This window comes from Etheostoma spectabile, chromosome 15 (assembly GCF_008692095.1).
Source record: "Etheostoma spectabile isolate EspeVRDwgs_2016 chromosome 15, UIUC_Espe_1.0, whole genome shotgun sequence".
Classification (NCBI taxonomy): domain Eukaryota; kingdom Metazoa; phylum Chordata; class Actinopteri; order Perciformes; family Percidae; genus Etheostoma; species Etheostoma spectabile.
Window position 1 is genome coordinate 12,118,989 of NC_045747.1, and position 15,651 is coordinate 12,134,639.

General features: G+C 40.1%; 1 protein-coding gene and 3 pseudogenes across 1 annotated transcript; 2 read left to right on the forward strand and 2 right to left on the reverse strand.

Annotated features, from left to right (window-relative positions):
• Positions 1-2,406: 2,406 nt before the first annotated feature.
• LOC116703224 (hemoglobin subunit beta-2-like) lies at positions 2,407-4,184 on the reverse strand (annotated as a pseudogene).
• A 1,921-nt stretch (positions 4,185-6,105) lies between these two features.
• On the forward strand, positions 6,106-6,847 carry LOC116702934 (hemoglobin embryonic subunit alpha-like; annotated as a pseudogene).
• Positions 6,848-8,642: 1,795 nt separating this feature from the next.
• LOC116703225 (hemoglobin subunit beta-like) lies at positions 8,643-9,305 on the reverse strand. Its single transcript, XM_032537869.1, has 3 exons — positions 9,216-9,305; positions 8,803-9,019; positions 8,643-8,701 (listed from the first exon to the last, which is right to left on the reverse strand). The coding sequence occupies exons 1-3, from the start codon at positions 9,303-9,305 to the stop codon at positions 8,643-8,645; spliced, it is 366 nt and encodes a 121-aa protein (XP_032393760.1).
• A 5,460-nt stretch (positions 9,306-14,765) lies between these two features.
• LOC116702935 (hemoglobin embryonic subunit alpha-like) lies at positions 14,766-15,332 on the forward strand (annotated as a pseudogene).
• The last annotated feature ends 319 nt before the right edge of the window (positions 15,333-15,651 follow it).

Genomic DNA, 15,651 nt, shown 5'->3' on the forward strand with positions numbered 1-15,651 from the left:
TTGCCTTGATATTATACCACCGGGTGTTTTCAAAAATGTCTTGAATTGTTTGGCGTCTGCTCTTCTATTGAACACTCTCTTCTTTCAGGAATTTTCCACGGCCCTGAAAACTGCAAGTATCTAGACTGCTCTTAAAAAAATAACAATCTAGCCACAATCACTAATGAGCAGCTGTAGGCCAATATCAAATCTTCCGTTTTAGTAAATCATTGAAAAAACATTTTTTGTACAACCTCCCCATTCGTGTCACTAAACAACAGTTCTGATACCTTTCATCGGGTTTTCCGACCACGCCCACGCACTGAGACGGCTCTTGTCAAAGTCTTATATGACATCCACCTTAACACATGGTGGCAAATTTCAGTCTTAGGCTGAATCCGCATTTCTCCGTCCTTACCCCTACCCCTTGTCCCTTACCCCTACCCCTTGGCCCTTGAAACCAAGGGTTAGAGGTAAGGGGTTAAAACATACCCCTATGAAAATGGGAACACCACTTGGTGACATCACCAGCAGTATTGATCACAAACCTCCAAGATGGCGTCTCTGTCTGTGATTGTGGTGGTTTGGCCACAGTGTGGGTTTATACATTTTTAAGTTATTTTAGTTCACTTTGTTAGTGCAGAGTACTTATCTTGTACGTACTTCAGGTCTGTGTTGCAATACAAATGTGTATAGCCATGCCTCTTTATTTTTTTTTTTTTTTTTGACAAATCTGTCTGTATTGGTGATAACTTGAACATAACAGGCAAAAACGTTCCATACAATAAGTTACCCAGAACCATTTCACTATTAGAACCATAACACACATGGTCGCACACATAAAATGATGCTATATGGTAAAACAAAAAATACAAACAAGACCACAAACAACGAAATTAACTACAGCTGTTCTGAATATTACAGCCCAGTCTGGTCCTGTTGGCCAGTAACCCCCCCTCACATATTAATCAGGGTCCCGTATCGAAAACAACAACACAGACAAGGATGACATGAACAGGAATAATTACAGAATTATTACATAATACAGTAGCTACAATGCAATAATGAATGGGTATCAACATGCACATATGAATTAGAAAACGTCTGCCGTTTTCAGCCCCAACTGGATCAGCTGCTGTTCCTCCTGTTGATACAGGGCGGTATAGGTGTTAGGCATGTACATGTATCGTGACCGTTAAATATTAGATATATAGCGATACAATCTATGCGATGTTACAGGCCCATGCCAGCAGAATATGTGGGGACTGTTGTGCCATCACGTTTATCATTAGCGATTTCGTTTCGATTAGCATTAGCATTGCGAAGCTATCGATTTTTCAACTGTTTCAGTTAGGAACATGGTTGCAATACACTGTACAAGCACTGCATCGACCACAAACAGACTGTCGTAACTGTTTTAATCAATTATTTAAGCCGAAAGTACTTACATTATGAGTCTCTCTGGTCGACGGTCGCCCTTGTTCCTGTGTGTTTTCTAGTGAGGTCGCATCCCACTAGTTTTCAAGGGCTTATACAGCCCTCTGTCCTATCCCCTACCCCTAGCTCGTAATACGTATTGGAACCACACTAGTCCCGCGTGAACATACATATATATGTCGGAGTTTCCCCCAAGGCTCCATCGTGGGGCCTCTTCTGTGTAACCATCTCCCGGCTTCCATGGCTCAATTATGGAAAACACAAATAAGTTCCATGGTATTCATTCAATTCAATCATTTTTATTATAGTATCAATTCATAACACGAGTTATACTCAAGACACTTTACAGATAGAGTTATGCGGATGACACCCTAATTTACATACCTTATCGCCAGGGGACTATAGTCAATACAAAAACGTACTAAGTGCATCGACAATAACGGCTGCGATGTGCCAGAACTTTCTGAAAATTAAAGAAGGAAAAACTAAGGTGGTTGTTTTTGGAGCAAAAGAGGAACGATTAAATTTCGGCTCAGCTTCAAACAACAGTTGAAAAACACAGACAAAGCCAGAAATCTGGTGTAAGGTCATAGACTCGACCTTAATTTTAACAGCCACATTAGACAATTACAAAGTCCGCCTTTTATCACTTAAGAATTATCAGGTTCAAGGACTCATGTGTCAACAGGATTGTGAAAACTTGTCGCATGCCTTTGTCTTATTAGACTTCTACCTGTAAATTGGGTCTTATCAGGTCTCCCTAAACAATAAGATCCAGACAGCGTCGCTGAATTCAGAACGCTGCTGCTCGAGGCCTCACTAAACCAAGAGACGCATCACATCACTCCAGTTCTGAAGTCTTTACACTGGCTTCCTGGCCTCAAAGAATGAATTTCAAGTACTTTTGCTATTTTATAATCACTCAATTGGTTTAGGGCCAAAAATACAATTCTGAATCTGCTACTAACCTATGACACCCGACCCAGACCATCAGTCATCTGGGACACGGTCTGCTTCTGTCCCCAGAGTCAGAACTGAAACAGGTGATCATGTATTCAGTTTTTATCCCTCATATCTGGAATAACTCCCAGAAACCTCAGATCCGCTGCTACTACTCTTCTTTTTATAATCAAGCTAAAGACTTATCTTTTTGATGTTCCTTTCTTAATTACTTTTATGTTTAATTTCTTTAGCTGCACTGTAACTTTTATTCTTGTGTTTTATGTGTCTAATGTTCTATTTTTCTTCACGTGTTTTATCTGTTTTTATTTTTAACTGTTTTTTAACTGATTTTGTGTAAAGCGCTTTGAATTGCCCGTTGCGAATGTGCTATCAAATAAAGCTGCCTGCCTTGCCATTATTGTATTGTCTTTTCTTCTTATTATTATTATTAGTTTGTAGTATAGCCTATTTGCATGTTGTTAAGATTGTCACTCCAAACAATTCTTCATAGTGCAGGTGCGTTGGACTAAGTGTTGTTAAATTTTAAACATGAAATAGATGGAACGTTTGTCAATAATAATGAGGTTTTGATGCCGCAGAAGACCGCAAGAATGACCTACCTGCAAGAGAAAAGCTTGACTTTAGATAAAACTGACACTTTCGTTTTTTTTCTTTGCATTTTACTTGTTTATTTTTGTATCCAGTCAAGTGACAACCAAAAGCCAAGTCATGAGCATTAATGGGAGCTATTGATTTACATAGGCCCCGCACTACGTTTCATCTAACTAATGACTAATTATAACATAATCACGCCCAGCGTTATATCAAAACATTGTTTTATTATAGTTAGGTAATGGTGGTTCATCTTCAGGACTCTATTTCCATTTGGGCTCTCTCTTTTGAGATAAGCCCTCTCAGCACATTTTCAGCACTACTGTCTTCAGTGTCTAAAGGTCCATTCTCGTATTTTTTTCATTATTATTCTTCATGTTACATTATTTTGGGTATAGTTACAGACAAACACTGGTGGATTGCTTTTATTTTATTTGCTTTTTTGGAGACATACAAATACTTTTAAACAAATGATCACTGTGCGTGTCTCTTTGCAGTCTTCTATGGTACTGCCTTCCCAGCGGACACCACCACAGCCGAACTTCTGGAAAGCTGCCTGAACTTCACCAGTGAATCCTTCCCAGCTGAGCTGCACCACAATGGTCAGCAGTCGGACAGGAGCTGCAACACACAATTATCAGGAAACATCAGCAACATGAAAGGTTGGGCTTTTTGAATAATCGTTGATGTGAATACAAAAGTTGCATTAGTTTCCAGAACTTTACTTTGAAATTGTCGGGGTCCACTTTCAGTTTCTCGGAGTGCGACACGCTCAGCGTCGGCATAGGTTGCCTTGATGTCGTCCATGTTCTTCACACCCGGTCCCAGACCGTGCATGATAGTTGTTCCGTGTTTGTAACCATCGATTTCCGTGATCCAGCACCGTTTTAGTTTTCCAAGTTGCCGAAATATCTTCGAGTCCAGGGATAGACAATCAGAACACCTAAAGGAACCGTACATGTTACAGGTGTGGAGCAGGAGAGGATGTATCTGTGGTGCCAAGAAAATGAACATGTTGATGGTCTGAACCCATTGTGCAGTGTAGAAAAGTTACATGTAGCTCATCCATATTATCGCAAAAGTTTCGCAAAAATTCTCAAGCACATCATTGTGTATGCAAGACTGCGAAGACTCACCTGCAGAGCTGCAGGGCCCACCACCTCAAACTGCATCTTGGAAGAGGTCCGCAATGTGGCGCGCCGAAGTCTGTCCATGGACCATTTTGCTGGGTCCTAGAGTTTCCTGTGCAGGTCTGCAGATCAACGACCCCAGCTGCACTTTTTAAGCATCCTTTCTCCCCTCCCCATAGGCAGCGAGTGGGCTGCCAAGTAGTGTGTTGTTGATTTGCAACAATGATAAGAGAAGGGCGTATCTGCTCCGTCCTTGATTTCTTATTGACGCAAGGAATTGTTACAGTAATCAATAGCAACAGCGAGTGTTTGAAACATCTCCCCAGATCCCTGGAGGTCCACACGGCACCTTGTACGCGCTCCTTAAATTTCAGTGCAGAATGTTTGAATACTGAGCTGAGTCAGAACTCAGGAACGGTGCAAAACACAGCAGTCTGTTTGAGTGATATCCTTCATCATTGTCTTAGTTCAACTTGTAGTATATAAAGTCAATCTGCCTGATCCTCTGGGAAATGACATTGTAATACATAACCAGCTCTCTATAAAAGCTTAACACTCAGTCCTTAGAAAATATTAATTTGTCTGATATCTTAAACACCTTTTCTGGTGTAATAAAGAAAGCAAATTAATTGTTTACGTTGAGCATATTTACATAAGTGTCTTGACCTCATGTGTGAAAGCATTAAAAAATAATATATAACTGTTGCTTACATTATATAATATTCAAACGTATTATATATCACACATAGATCTAGACATATAGTATAGTATATTCATAGTATATATTATATAGTATATACTACACACACAATATTCTATACATGATAATATATTCATAGATATATATAGTAAATGTATGTAATGAGTTTTGTATGTAATATATATATATATATCATAGTATCTACTATATTAAGATATTATTACACACCACATAGATATATGATACTATGTATATGTTTCATACATTATAATATTATATATATAATTATAGATATAATTACTAACACACAACATATATGTGTACATATATGTCATACATATAATATCTGTAAATGTCGTTATGAGTTGTATGTAATTATATCCTATATTTATATTTCTAGCGCTGTACTTCTCTACTTATTAATGCCACTATTCCATACTTTAAATTATATTTTCAAATTTTCAATTTCATGCACGAGAGCAAGTAATGTATAGGTTTATTATTACGGCTATAGACGGGACTGGCCCATCGTTTACATAGCAACGTAAAGTTGTGTGTATCTAAAAACGGACCCCCGTTTTGTTGGTGGAGCTCCTCCTTCCTACTTTTAAGTGCCTATAGGTCAGAAGAGGAGTGCAAGCCATTCAGTGTCCTCGACTTGAGTGGTGGGTCACTTGCAGACCGCACCCGCCGACCGGGGAAGGGGGGGGGGGGAAGGTGGAAACGTGGAGGGATTTCAGTCCAACTCGGCCCCAAAGCAGAGAACCACTGCCTCATCTACCAGCTCCCTCGGACTTGGAAGCCTCCCTGACCCTCTGAGGCACACAAACTATTGAGAACTCTACAAAAATTAACTAAAACTATTACTTTTTGAAGAACCAATGAAGTTGAACTGTGACACACAATATTGTTGCCCTATTTAAGTTTTTAAAACTGTTATTTTACTTTTCTAGTGAATCTTACTGTAGCCCTGTTGAGGGTTTGTTTACTTGTAACGGGTGCAATTAGAAATTTAATGTATTATAGTATATTTTTGCGTGGTAGTGGAACTTTTGGATGTTTTTCAAAACACGCACAGTAGGATGACATACTGATGATTTTAAAATACCGTGTCCCGAATCTGCTTTGAGTCATCATGAGCAAGACTGGTTGTTTGTTTTTATCTCATGGAGACTAGATCTCCACGGCCTTGTTCACCATCTATCTTGAGGAGGGTTCTGGTGGGTCCATGCTCTGTTTTCCATGCATAAAACCCCTCTCGTTTTGACCTCATCGTGGCATTCAGCCACTCACCCAACCGACAAGATGACTACGCTGAGTGCTAAGGACAGGACGCAGTCAGAACCTTCTGGGCTAAAGTGTCTGGAAAGAGGAGAATCGGCACCGATGCTGCGCTAGGTAAATTTAACAAAGCTGACTGATGTACCTGCTCCACCATTCATTGATCTTGGCTATATATATTTATATTCACTCCTCTTTTTTTACCCAGATGCTGGCGGTGTACCCGCAGACCATACTTACTTCGCCACTGGAAGGACCTGACCCCACCTCTCCCTCTGCGAGGAGCACGGAGGTGCCTGTGATGAAAGGAGTTGCAGATGCTGTGTCCAAAACGACGACCTGAAAGGGGTCTTCGGCCCCTCAGTGAGCTGCATGCCTTCACTCTGCGTGTGGACCCTGCCAACTTCAAGGTGCAGAGTTAAACTTTTCACAAGACAATAGCCTGAAGATTATAAGAAGTGTTCCTCCAACTTAGGACGTGAGAGGTTTCCAGACCTGCTACAGGTCCATCTGTTATTACCATGCACCCAGGGGAGCTAAAACTCCACATATGTAACCTAACATCTGTGTGATTGTGTTCTTTTCTCAGATTCTCTCTCACTGCCTCCTTGTGGTCCTGTCCAGCAAGTTCCCCAATGACTTCACCCCTGAGGCACATGTCGCTCTGGACAAGTTCCTGGCTGCTTTGGCTCTGGCCCTGTCTGAGAAATACCGATAAACAGCAGGAGAAGATGAAGGAAACTGCAGCATGAGCTTACATGCAAAAATGATTAAATAAATGCATTCATGCTAAAGCAAATCAATTGTTGTTCATGGTTTGTTGATGACTTGTGTCAAAATAAGAAGTGAATCAAAAGTCACATCTCAGGCAAACAATCAGAGCAGTCAACACAGTTGAATGTTAACACCTAACATTTAGAAACAAAACTCCAGTCATTGGTTTCCAGATTCTCCAATGTCAGAAATTATTCTTTCCTGTTTATATCATTATAATTGAATATCTGTTGGTATAACAACAAGAAATTTGAAGATGTCACCTCGACTATTGTTTCAAGCATTATAGTCCAAAAGATTGATTATTTCACAAAACAATCACGAGGGATTATAACGAAAAAAATGTCTTTTTGCACTCGTACTGGTAAACTTATAGGGACATTTTCAGTTTTTTATGTTTCTAGTTTTTGAGAATACAATAAGGGAGTGAAGAAAAAACTAACTATTGTTTGATTGTTATTACAGAAAAAAGAAGTGTATGAAAGCTGAACGATGGTGAAAAAACAAATCTCCTGGGTCCATTATACCACCTATAAGAGACGTTTACATTTAATATTTGGAACTGAAAAACGCAAGTGGTCCTTCTTCTCTAAAATATCTCTAAAAACAATAATAATTCACGTGCTTTGTTTGCTACTGTCGATAGGTTAACAAACCCTCCAGTTACCATATCGCATTGGACCTGTTATCTAACCAAGGCCTGCAATGAGTTTGCCTCCTTCTTTCAAGGACAAAATTCAGAAGATGAGACAGTCAGTGCCTCCATCAATACAGGATATGTTGTTGTCACAGTGTTCAAAGCAAAATTAGTCCAATATGACAGAATTTCATACGATCACCATAAAAACTTGGAGGACATCATACAACATCTGAAATCCTCCTCCTTGTGCCTGATATGCCTACCAACGGGTGTTTTCAAAAATGTCTTGAATTGTTTGGCTTCCGATCTTCTATTGAACACGTCTCTTCTTTCAGGAATCTTTCCACAGGCCCTGAAAACTGCAGTAATCAAGACTCTCTTAAAAAAAATAACAATCTAGACACATCAAGGCAACCTATGCCGTTATTAAAAATTGCACATCCAAACAATTCTTCAGTGCAGGTGCGTTGGACTTTAAGTGTTGTTAAATTTTTAAAATGAAATATTGCACTGTTGTCAATAAATTAATGATGTTGTTGATGAAGCAGAAGACCACCAAGAAATGAACTACGCCTCAGAGAAAAGCTGTGACTTAGATAAAAACTGACACTTTAGTCTTTTTTTCTTCCATTTACTTGTTTTTGTTGTATCCAGTCCAGTGACGAACCAAAGGCCAAGTCATGAGCATGAAATGGGAGCTATTGATTATACATCGGCAAACTCGCACAACGTTCATCTAGACTGTTGACTAATTATAACAATAATAGCAGCAACAGCGTTATAAATCAAATTGTTTTATTAATGGTTAGGTAATGGTGTTCATCTTCAGACTTCATATTTCTCAATTTGGGCTCTCTCTTTTGTATAAGCCACTCTCAGTCACCTTTTACAGAAACTCTGTTCTTCAAGTGTCTAGAGGTCAGTCTCGATATTTTTTATTATTATTTCTCATGTTTACATTATTTGGGGTATGTTCAGACAAACACTTGGTGGATTGTGCTTATTATTTTATTTGCTTTTGAGACATAACAAATACACTTTTAAACAAATGATCAGCATGTGCGTGTCTTCGTTGCAGCTGTCTAGTTGGTACGCCTTCCCAGGGCGACACCACCACGGCCAGGAACTTCTGAAAGCTGCCTGAACTTCACCAGTGAAATCCTACCAGCTGAGCTGCAACCACAATGGTCAGGCATTCGGACAGAGCTGACAACACAGCAAGTATCAGGAACATCAGCCACATGAAAGTGGGCGTTTTTTGAATATCGTTGAATGTGATAACGAGTTGCTTAGTTCCAGAACTTTACTTTGAAATTGTCGGGATCCACTGCAGTTTTCGGAGTGCAGCACGCTCAGCTCGGCATAGGTTCCTTGAGGCGTCCTGTTCTTCACAGCCCGGTCCAGACCGTGCAGGATAGTTGTTCCGTGTTTTGTAACCATCGGATTTCCCGTGATTGCAGCAGCGTTGTAGAGGTTTCCAAAGTTGCCGAAATATCTCTGAGTCCAGGGGTAGACTTCAGACACCTAAAGGAACACGTACATGTTACAGGGTTGGACTAGGGAGGATGTAATCTGTGTGCCAAGAAATGAACATGTGTGATGGTCTGAAACGCATTTGCACAATGAAAGAAAAGATTACTTAGCTCATCCATATTATCACCAAAAGTTCCGCAAAAATGTCTCAAGCACACCATTGTTAATGCAAGACTGCGAGACTCACTGGCAAGATCTGCAGGGCCACCACCTCATACTGCATCTTGGAGAAGACGTCCGCGATGGTGGCGCGCTCGAATTCTGTCCATTGAACCATTTTGCTTGGCTCTAGAGTTTCCTGTGGCAGGTGTCTGAGATCAACGACACCAGCTGCACCTTTTAAAGCATCCTTTCTCCCCCCTAGGCAAGCGATGGGCTGGCCAAGTAGTGTGTTGTGGATTTGCCCAATGTAAGAGAAGGGCGATCTGCTCCCCTTGATTCTCTTATTGACCAAGGAAATTGTTACAGTAATCGATAGCAACAGCGAGTGTTTGAACAGCTCCCATATCCCTATGAGTCCCGCATCGGCACCTTGTAAGCGATCCTTAAATTTCATTGCAGAATGTGAGTACGGAGCTGAGCAGGAACTCAGGACGGTGCAAAACGCAGGCTGTTTGAGTGATAGTCTTTACATATTGTCTTAGTTGAAGTTGTAGTTAATAAAAACTGCCTGATCCTTGCGGAAATAACATTATACACACTACACAGCTCTCTATAAAAGCTTAAACTCATCCTTAGAAAATATTATTTGTCCTGTATCTTAAAACATTATCTGGTCATAGATTAGAAGCCAAATTAATTTAGGTGTGAGCATATTTACATAAGCTGTGTACTCCATTGTGAAGCATTAAAAAAATATGTTCATTTACATTTACTATATGTATTATTACAGTAAATATAATATATATATATAATCTATATATATATATATATATAACACATACATGTATACATATGCATAGCTATATCTATTTTATTATTATATCATATCTATATATCTATATAATATATATATTATATACATATATATTATATACATACATACATGTACCATAGTAAATGTATGTAATGAGTATTATGTAATATTATATATATTATATATTTAGGCTGCTATCGTCTAGTACTTAGTACTGCAACTATTCAATACTTTTGAATTATATTTTCAACTTTCAATTTTCATGCACGAGACAAGTAATGAATAGGTTATATTACTGGCTATAGAAGGGACTGGACCATCACGTTTAACATAGCACGTTCAGTTGTGTGTATTCTAAAAAACGGACCCCCGTTTTGTTGGTGGAGCTCTCTTCCTAATTAAGTGCCTTATGTCAGAAGATGGAGGCAGCCTTCAGGTCACCTCCCCTGGAGTGGCTTGTTCCTTGCAGACCGCACCACGCACGACCGGATGGAAAACGTGGAGTGGATTTCAGTCTACTCCGCCAATACAGAGACACCACTGCTCCATCTACCGCTCCTCGGACTTGGAAGTGCCTCCCTGACCCTCTGAGGGCACCACAAACTATTGAGACTCTAAAAAATTACTAAAAACTTTCTTTTTAGAGACAAATGATTTGAAACGGGTGCACAACAATATTGTGCACTATTTATGTATTTTAAACTGTTGTTTTTAACTTACTCTATGCTCGTACCTGTAGCACTTGAGGTTTGTCTTAATGTAAAGTCATTACAAATAAACGTATTATTATTATATTATTATATTATTATTGTGACGTGTTAGTCGACTTTTGGATTGTTTTTTCAAAAACACACATAGATTGACCAGCTGAGATTTTAAAATACCGTGTTCGACTTGCTTTGAGTCATCATGAATGACTGGTTTTTTATCTCATGGAGGTCTACATCCATCACACGCCTTTTTCACCACTATCTTGGAGGAGTGTTCTGGGTGTGTCCATGCTCTGTTTCAAGCATAAAACCCCGCCGGTTAGGGCGGCAGTCAACAATAGTCAAGGAAAACAAGGAGTGACACGCTGAGTGCTAAGGACAATGAGCAGTCAGAACCTTCTGGGCTAAAGTGTCTGAAACGAGGAGGAGATCGGCACCATGCTGTCGCTAGTGTAATATGAACAAGCTGATCTGATGTAACCTGCCCAACATTCATTGATCCTTTGAGGCTAATATATTTAATATCACTCCCATCTGTTTACATGATGCTGGCGTGTACCCGCAGACTAAGACTTACTTCGCCCACTGGAAGGACCTGAGCCCCACCTCTCCCTCTGCGAGAAGCACAGCTCTGTGATGAAGTAGTTGCAGATGCTGTGTCCAAATCGACGACCTGAAAGAGGTCTTCTGCCCCTCATGAGCTGCATGCCTTCACTCTGCGTGTGTCCCTGCCAACTTCAAGGTGCAGAGTTAAACTGATCACAAGACAATAGCCTGAAATTATAAGAGTGTTCCTCCAACTTAGGATGTGAGAGGTTTCCAGACACTGCTACGAGGTCCATTTTTTCCTTATTACCATGCACCAGGGGAGCTAAAAAACTCCATATATGTAACCTAACATCTGTGTGATTGTTGTCTTTTCTCAGATTCTCTCTCACTGCCTCCTTGTGGTCCGTCCAGCAAGTTCCCCAACGCTTCACCCCTGAGGCACATGTTGCTCTGGACAAGTTGCCGGCTCTTTGGCTCGGCCCTGTCTGAGAAATACGATAAACAGCAGGAGAAGATGAAGGGACTTGCGCATGAGCTTACGTTGCAAATGATTAATAAATGCATTCAGCAAAACAAACAGCAGTTGTTTATTGGTTTGTTTGTGATGACTTCATAATGAGAGTAGACAAAAGTCACATCTACAGCAAAAATCAGAGCAGTCAAACAGTCAAATTTTACACCTAACATTTAGACAAAACTCCAGTCATTGGTTCCAGATTCTCCAATGTCAGAAATTATTTCCTTTCTCTGTTTTATATTTTCATGAATTGAATACCTGTTGGTGTAACAAAACAAGAAATTTGAAGATGTCACCTCAGACTATTGTTTCAGGCATTTATAGTCCAAAAGATTGATTAATTACAAAACAATCAGCAGAGGGATTATAAAGAAAACAATGCCTTTTTGCACTCGTACTGTTAACTTATGGGGACATTTTTATTTTTTTTTCTCAGTTTTTTAGATACAAACGGGGAGAGAAAAAACTAACTAATTTTTAAAAATTAATAAGAACCAGTTAATAATAGGCTATGATAACTGTCAGCAGAAGAAGTTGTTTTATTATTATATTATTTTATAATTAATTATTATTATTATTATTATTAGTGTAGTATTAGCCTATTTGCATTGTTATTAAAAATTGCACATGCAAACATTCTTCAGTGCAGGTGCTTTGGACTTTAAGTGTTGTCAAATTTAAAAATGAATATTGAACTGTTGACGTTGTTGGTGTAATATCTCTGACGGGTGATACCATTCAACTTCTGCTGCGTTGTTGATGCACAGAAGACCACAAAATAACCTACCTGCAAGAGAAAAGCTGGTGACTTTAGATAAACGGACACTTTCGTCTTTTCTTTGCATTTACTATGTTTATTTTGGATCCAGTCAATTGCAAACCAAAACCAAGTCATGAGCATTAAATGGAGCTATTGATTACATAGGCAACTCGCACTACGTTCCTAGACTAATGACTAATTATACACAATATCAGCAACAGCGTTATAATCAAAACATTGTTTTATTACTAGGTTAGGTAATGGTGGTTCATCTTCAGGACTTCATATTTCTCATTTGGGCTCTCTCTTTTAATAAAGCCACTCTCAGCACATTTTTATCAAACTACTGTTCTTCAGTGTCTAAAGGTCAGTCTCGATATTTTTTTATTATTATTTCTCATGTTTACTTTATTTTGGTAGAGTTACAGACAAACAACTTGGTGGATTTGCTTATTTTTTATTTGCTTTTTGAGCATAACAAATAACTTTTAAACAAATGATCACATGTGGTGTCTTCTGTGCAGCTGTCGTAGTGGTACTGCCTTCCCAGGGCGCACCACCACCGCCAGGAACTTCTGGAAAGCTTGCCTGAACTTCACCAGTGAATCCTACCCAGCTGAGTCTGCAACACAATGGGTCAGGCAGTCGGACAGGACTGCCACACGCAAGTATCAGGAACAATCAGCAACATGAAAGGTGGGCGTTTTTGAATAATCGTTGAATGGAATAACAAAAGTTGCATTAGTTCCAGAACTTTACTTTGAAATTGTCGGATCCACGTGCATTTCTCGGAGTGCAGCACGCTCCCTCGGCATAGGTTGCCTTGATGTCGTCCAGTTTCTTCACAGCCCGTCCAGCCGTGCAGGATAGTTGTTTCCGTGTTTTGTAACCATCGGATTTCCCGTGATCGCAGCAGCGTTGTGAGGTTTCCAAAGTTGCCGAAATACCTCTGACGTCCAGGGATAGACAGTCAGACACCTAAAGGAACACGTACATGTTACAGGGTTGGATTAGAGAGGATGTTACTGTGTGCCAGAAAATGAACATGTGTGATGGTCTGAAACGCATGGTGCACAATGAAAGAAAAGATTACATGTAGCTCATCCATAATTATCGCCAAAGTTCCGCAAAAATGTCTCAAGCACACCATTGTTAATGCAAGACTGCGAAGACTCACCTGGCAAGAGCTGCAGGGCCCACCACCTCATACTGCATCTTGGAGAAGACGTCCGCGATGGTGGCGCGCTCGAAGTCTGTCCATTGAACCATTTTGCTGGCTCTAGAGTTTCCTGTGCAGGTCTGCAGATCAACGACACCAGCTGCAACTTTTAAAGCATCCTTTCTCCCCTCCCATAGGCAAGCGATGGGCTGGCCAAGTAGTGTGTTGTGGATTTGCAACAATGATAAGAGAAGGGCGTATCTGCTCCGCCTTGATTATCTTATCGACAAAGGAAATTGTTACAGTAATCGAATAGCAACAGCGAGTGTATTGAACAGCTCCCATATCCCTGGAGGTCCCAGCATCGGCACCTTGTACAGCGATCCTTAAATTTCAGTGCAGAATGTTGAGTACTGAGCTGAGCAGGAACTCAGGACGGTGCAAAACAGCAGGCTGTTTGAGTGATAGTCTTTACATATTGTCTTAGTTTGAAGTTGTAGTCTAATAAAGTCAAATCTGCCTGATCCTTCTGGGAAATAACATTATACACTACACAGCTCTCTATAAAAGCTTAAACTCATCCTTATAAAATATTAATGTGTCACTTTATCCTAAAGCATTTATCTGATCGTAGATTAAAGAAAGCCAAATTAATTTAGGCATGAGTATATTTACTTAAGCTGTGTACCTCAGTGTGAAGCATTAAAATTAATGTATACATTTACTATATGTATATGTATGTATGTATATGTGTGTATATATATATATATATATATATATATGTATTTACATATGCGTATATATATGTATATATGTGTATACATATGTGTATATAGGCTGAAGAAGTTTACATTACCGGCTATAGAAGGAACTGGACCATCGTTAAACATAACGTAAGTTACGTATTTTCTAAAAAACGGACCCCGTTTTGTTGGTGGAGCTCTCCTTCCTAATATAAGTGCCTTATGTCAGAAGATGGAGTGCAGCCATTCAGGTCACCTCGCCTGGAGTGGCTGTTTCATGAAGTGTTAGTGGAACTTTTGGATTGTTTTTCAAAAACACACATAGATTGACATGCTGATTTGAAAATATCGTGTCCCGACTCGCTTTGAGTCATCATGAGAAGACTGTTTATCTCATGGAGGCTGCACCCTAACACGCCTTGTTCACCATCTATCTTGGAGGAGGTTCTGGGTGTGTCCATGCTCTGTTTCAAGCATAAAACCCCTCTCGGTTTGACCTCATCGTGGCATTCAGCAGCACTCAACCAACCGACAAGATGACTACGCTCAGTGCTAAGGACAAGGACGCAGTCAGAACCTTCTGGGCTAAAGTGTCTGGAAAGGAGGAGAGATCGGCACCGATGCTGTCGCTAGGTAAATATGAACAAAGCTGACTGATGTAACCTGCTCCAACATTCATTGATTCTTTGAGGCTATATATATTATTATACACTCCCATCTGTTACCCAGGATGCTGGCGGTGTACCCGCAGACTAAGACTTACTTCGCCCACTGGAAGGACCTGAGCCCCACCTCTCCCTCTGCGAGGAAGCACGGAGTGACTGTGATGAAAGGAGTTGCAGTGCTGTGTCCAAAAAATCGACGACCTGAAAGGAGGTCTTCTGCCCCTCAGTGAGCTGCATGCCTTCACTCTGCGTGTGGACCCTGCCAACTTCAAGGTGCAGAGTTAAACTCATCACAAGATAATAGCATGTTATTTACATTACATGTTCCTCCAACTTAGGGAGTGAGAGGTTTCCAGACCTGCTACAGGTCCATCTGTTATTACCATGCACATGATGCCCCAATTTACAGTGTAGATGATGCTGTTCCATTTAATTAAACCTGTTGTTGTTGTTAAAATATGTCTATGAAACATTGGAATACTGAGCAGAACATGTCACAGCAAAACTCAGCGAGTGATGGGTGGATGGGTAGATAAAACTCCATACATGTAACCTAACATCTGTGTGATTGTGTTCTTTTCTCAGATTCTCTCTCACTGCCTCC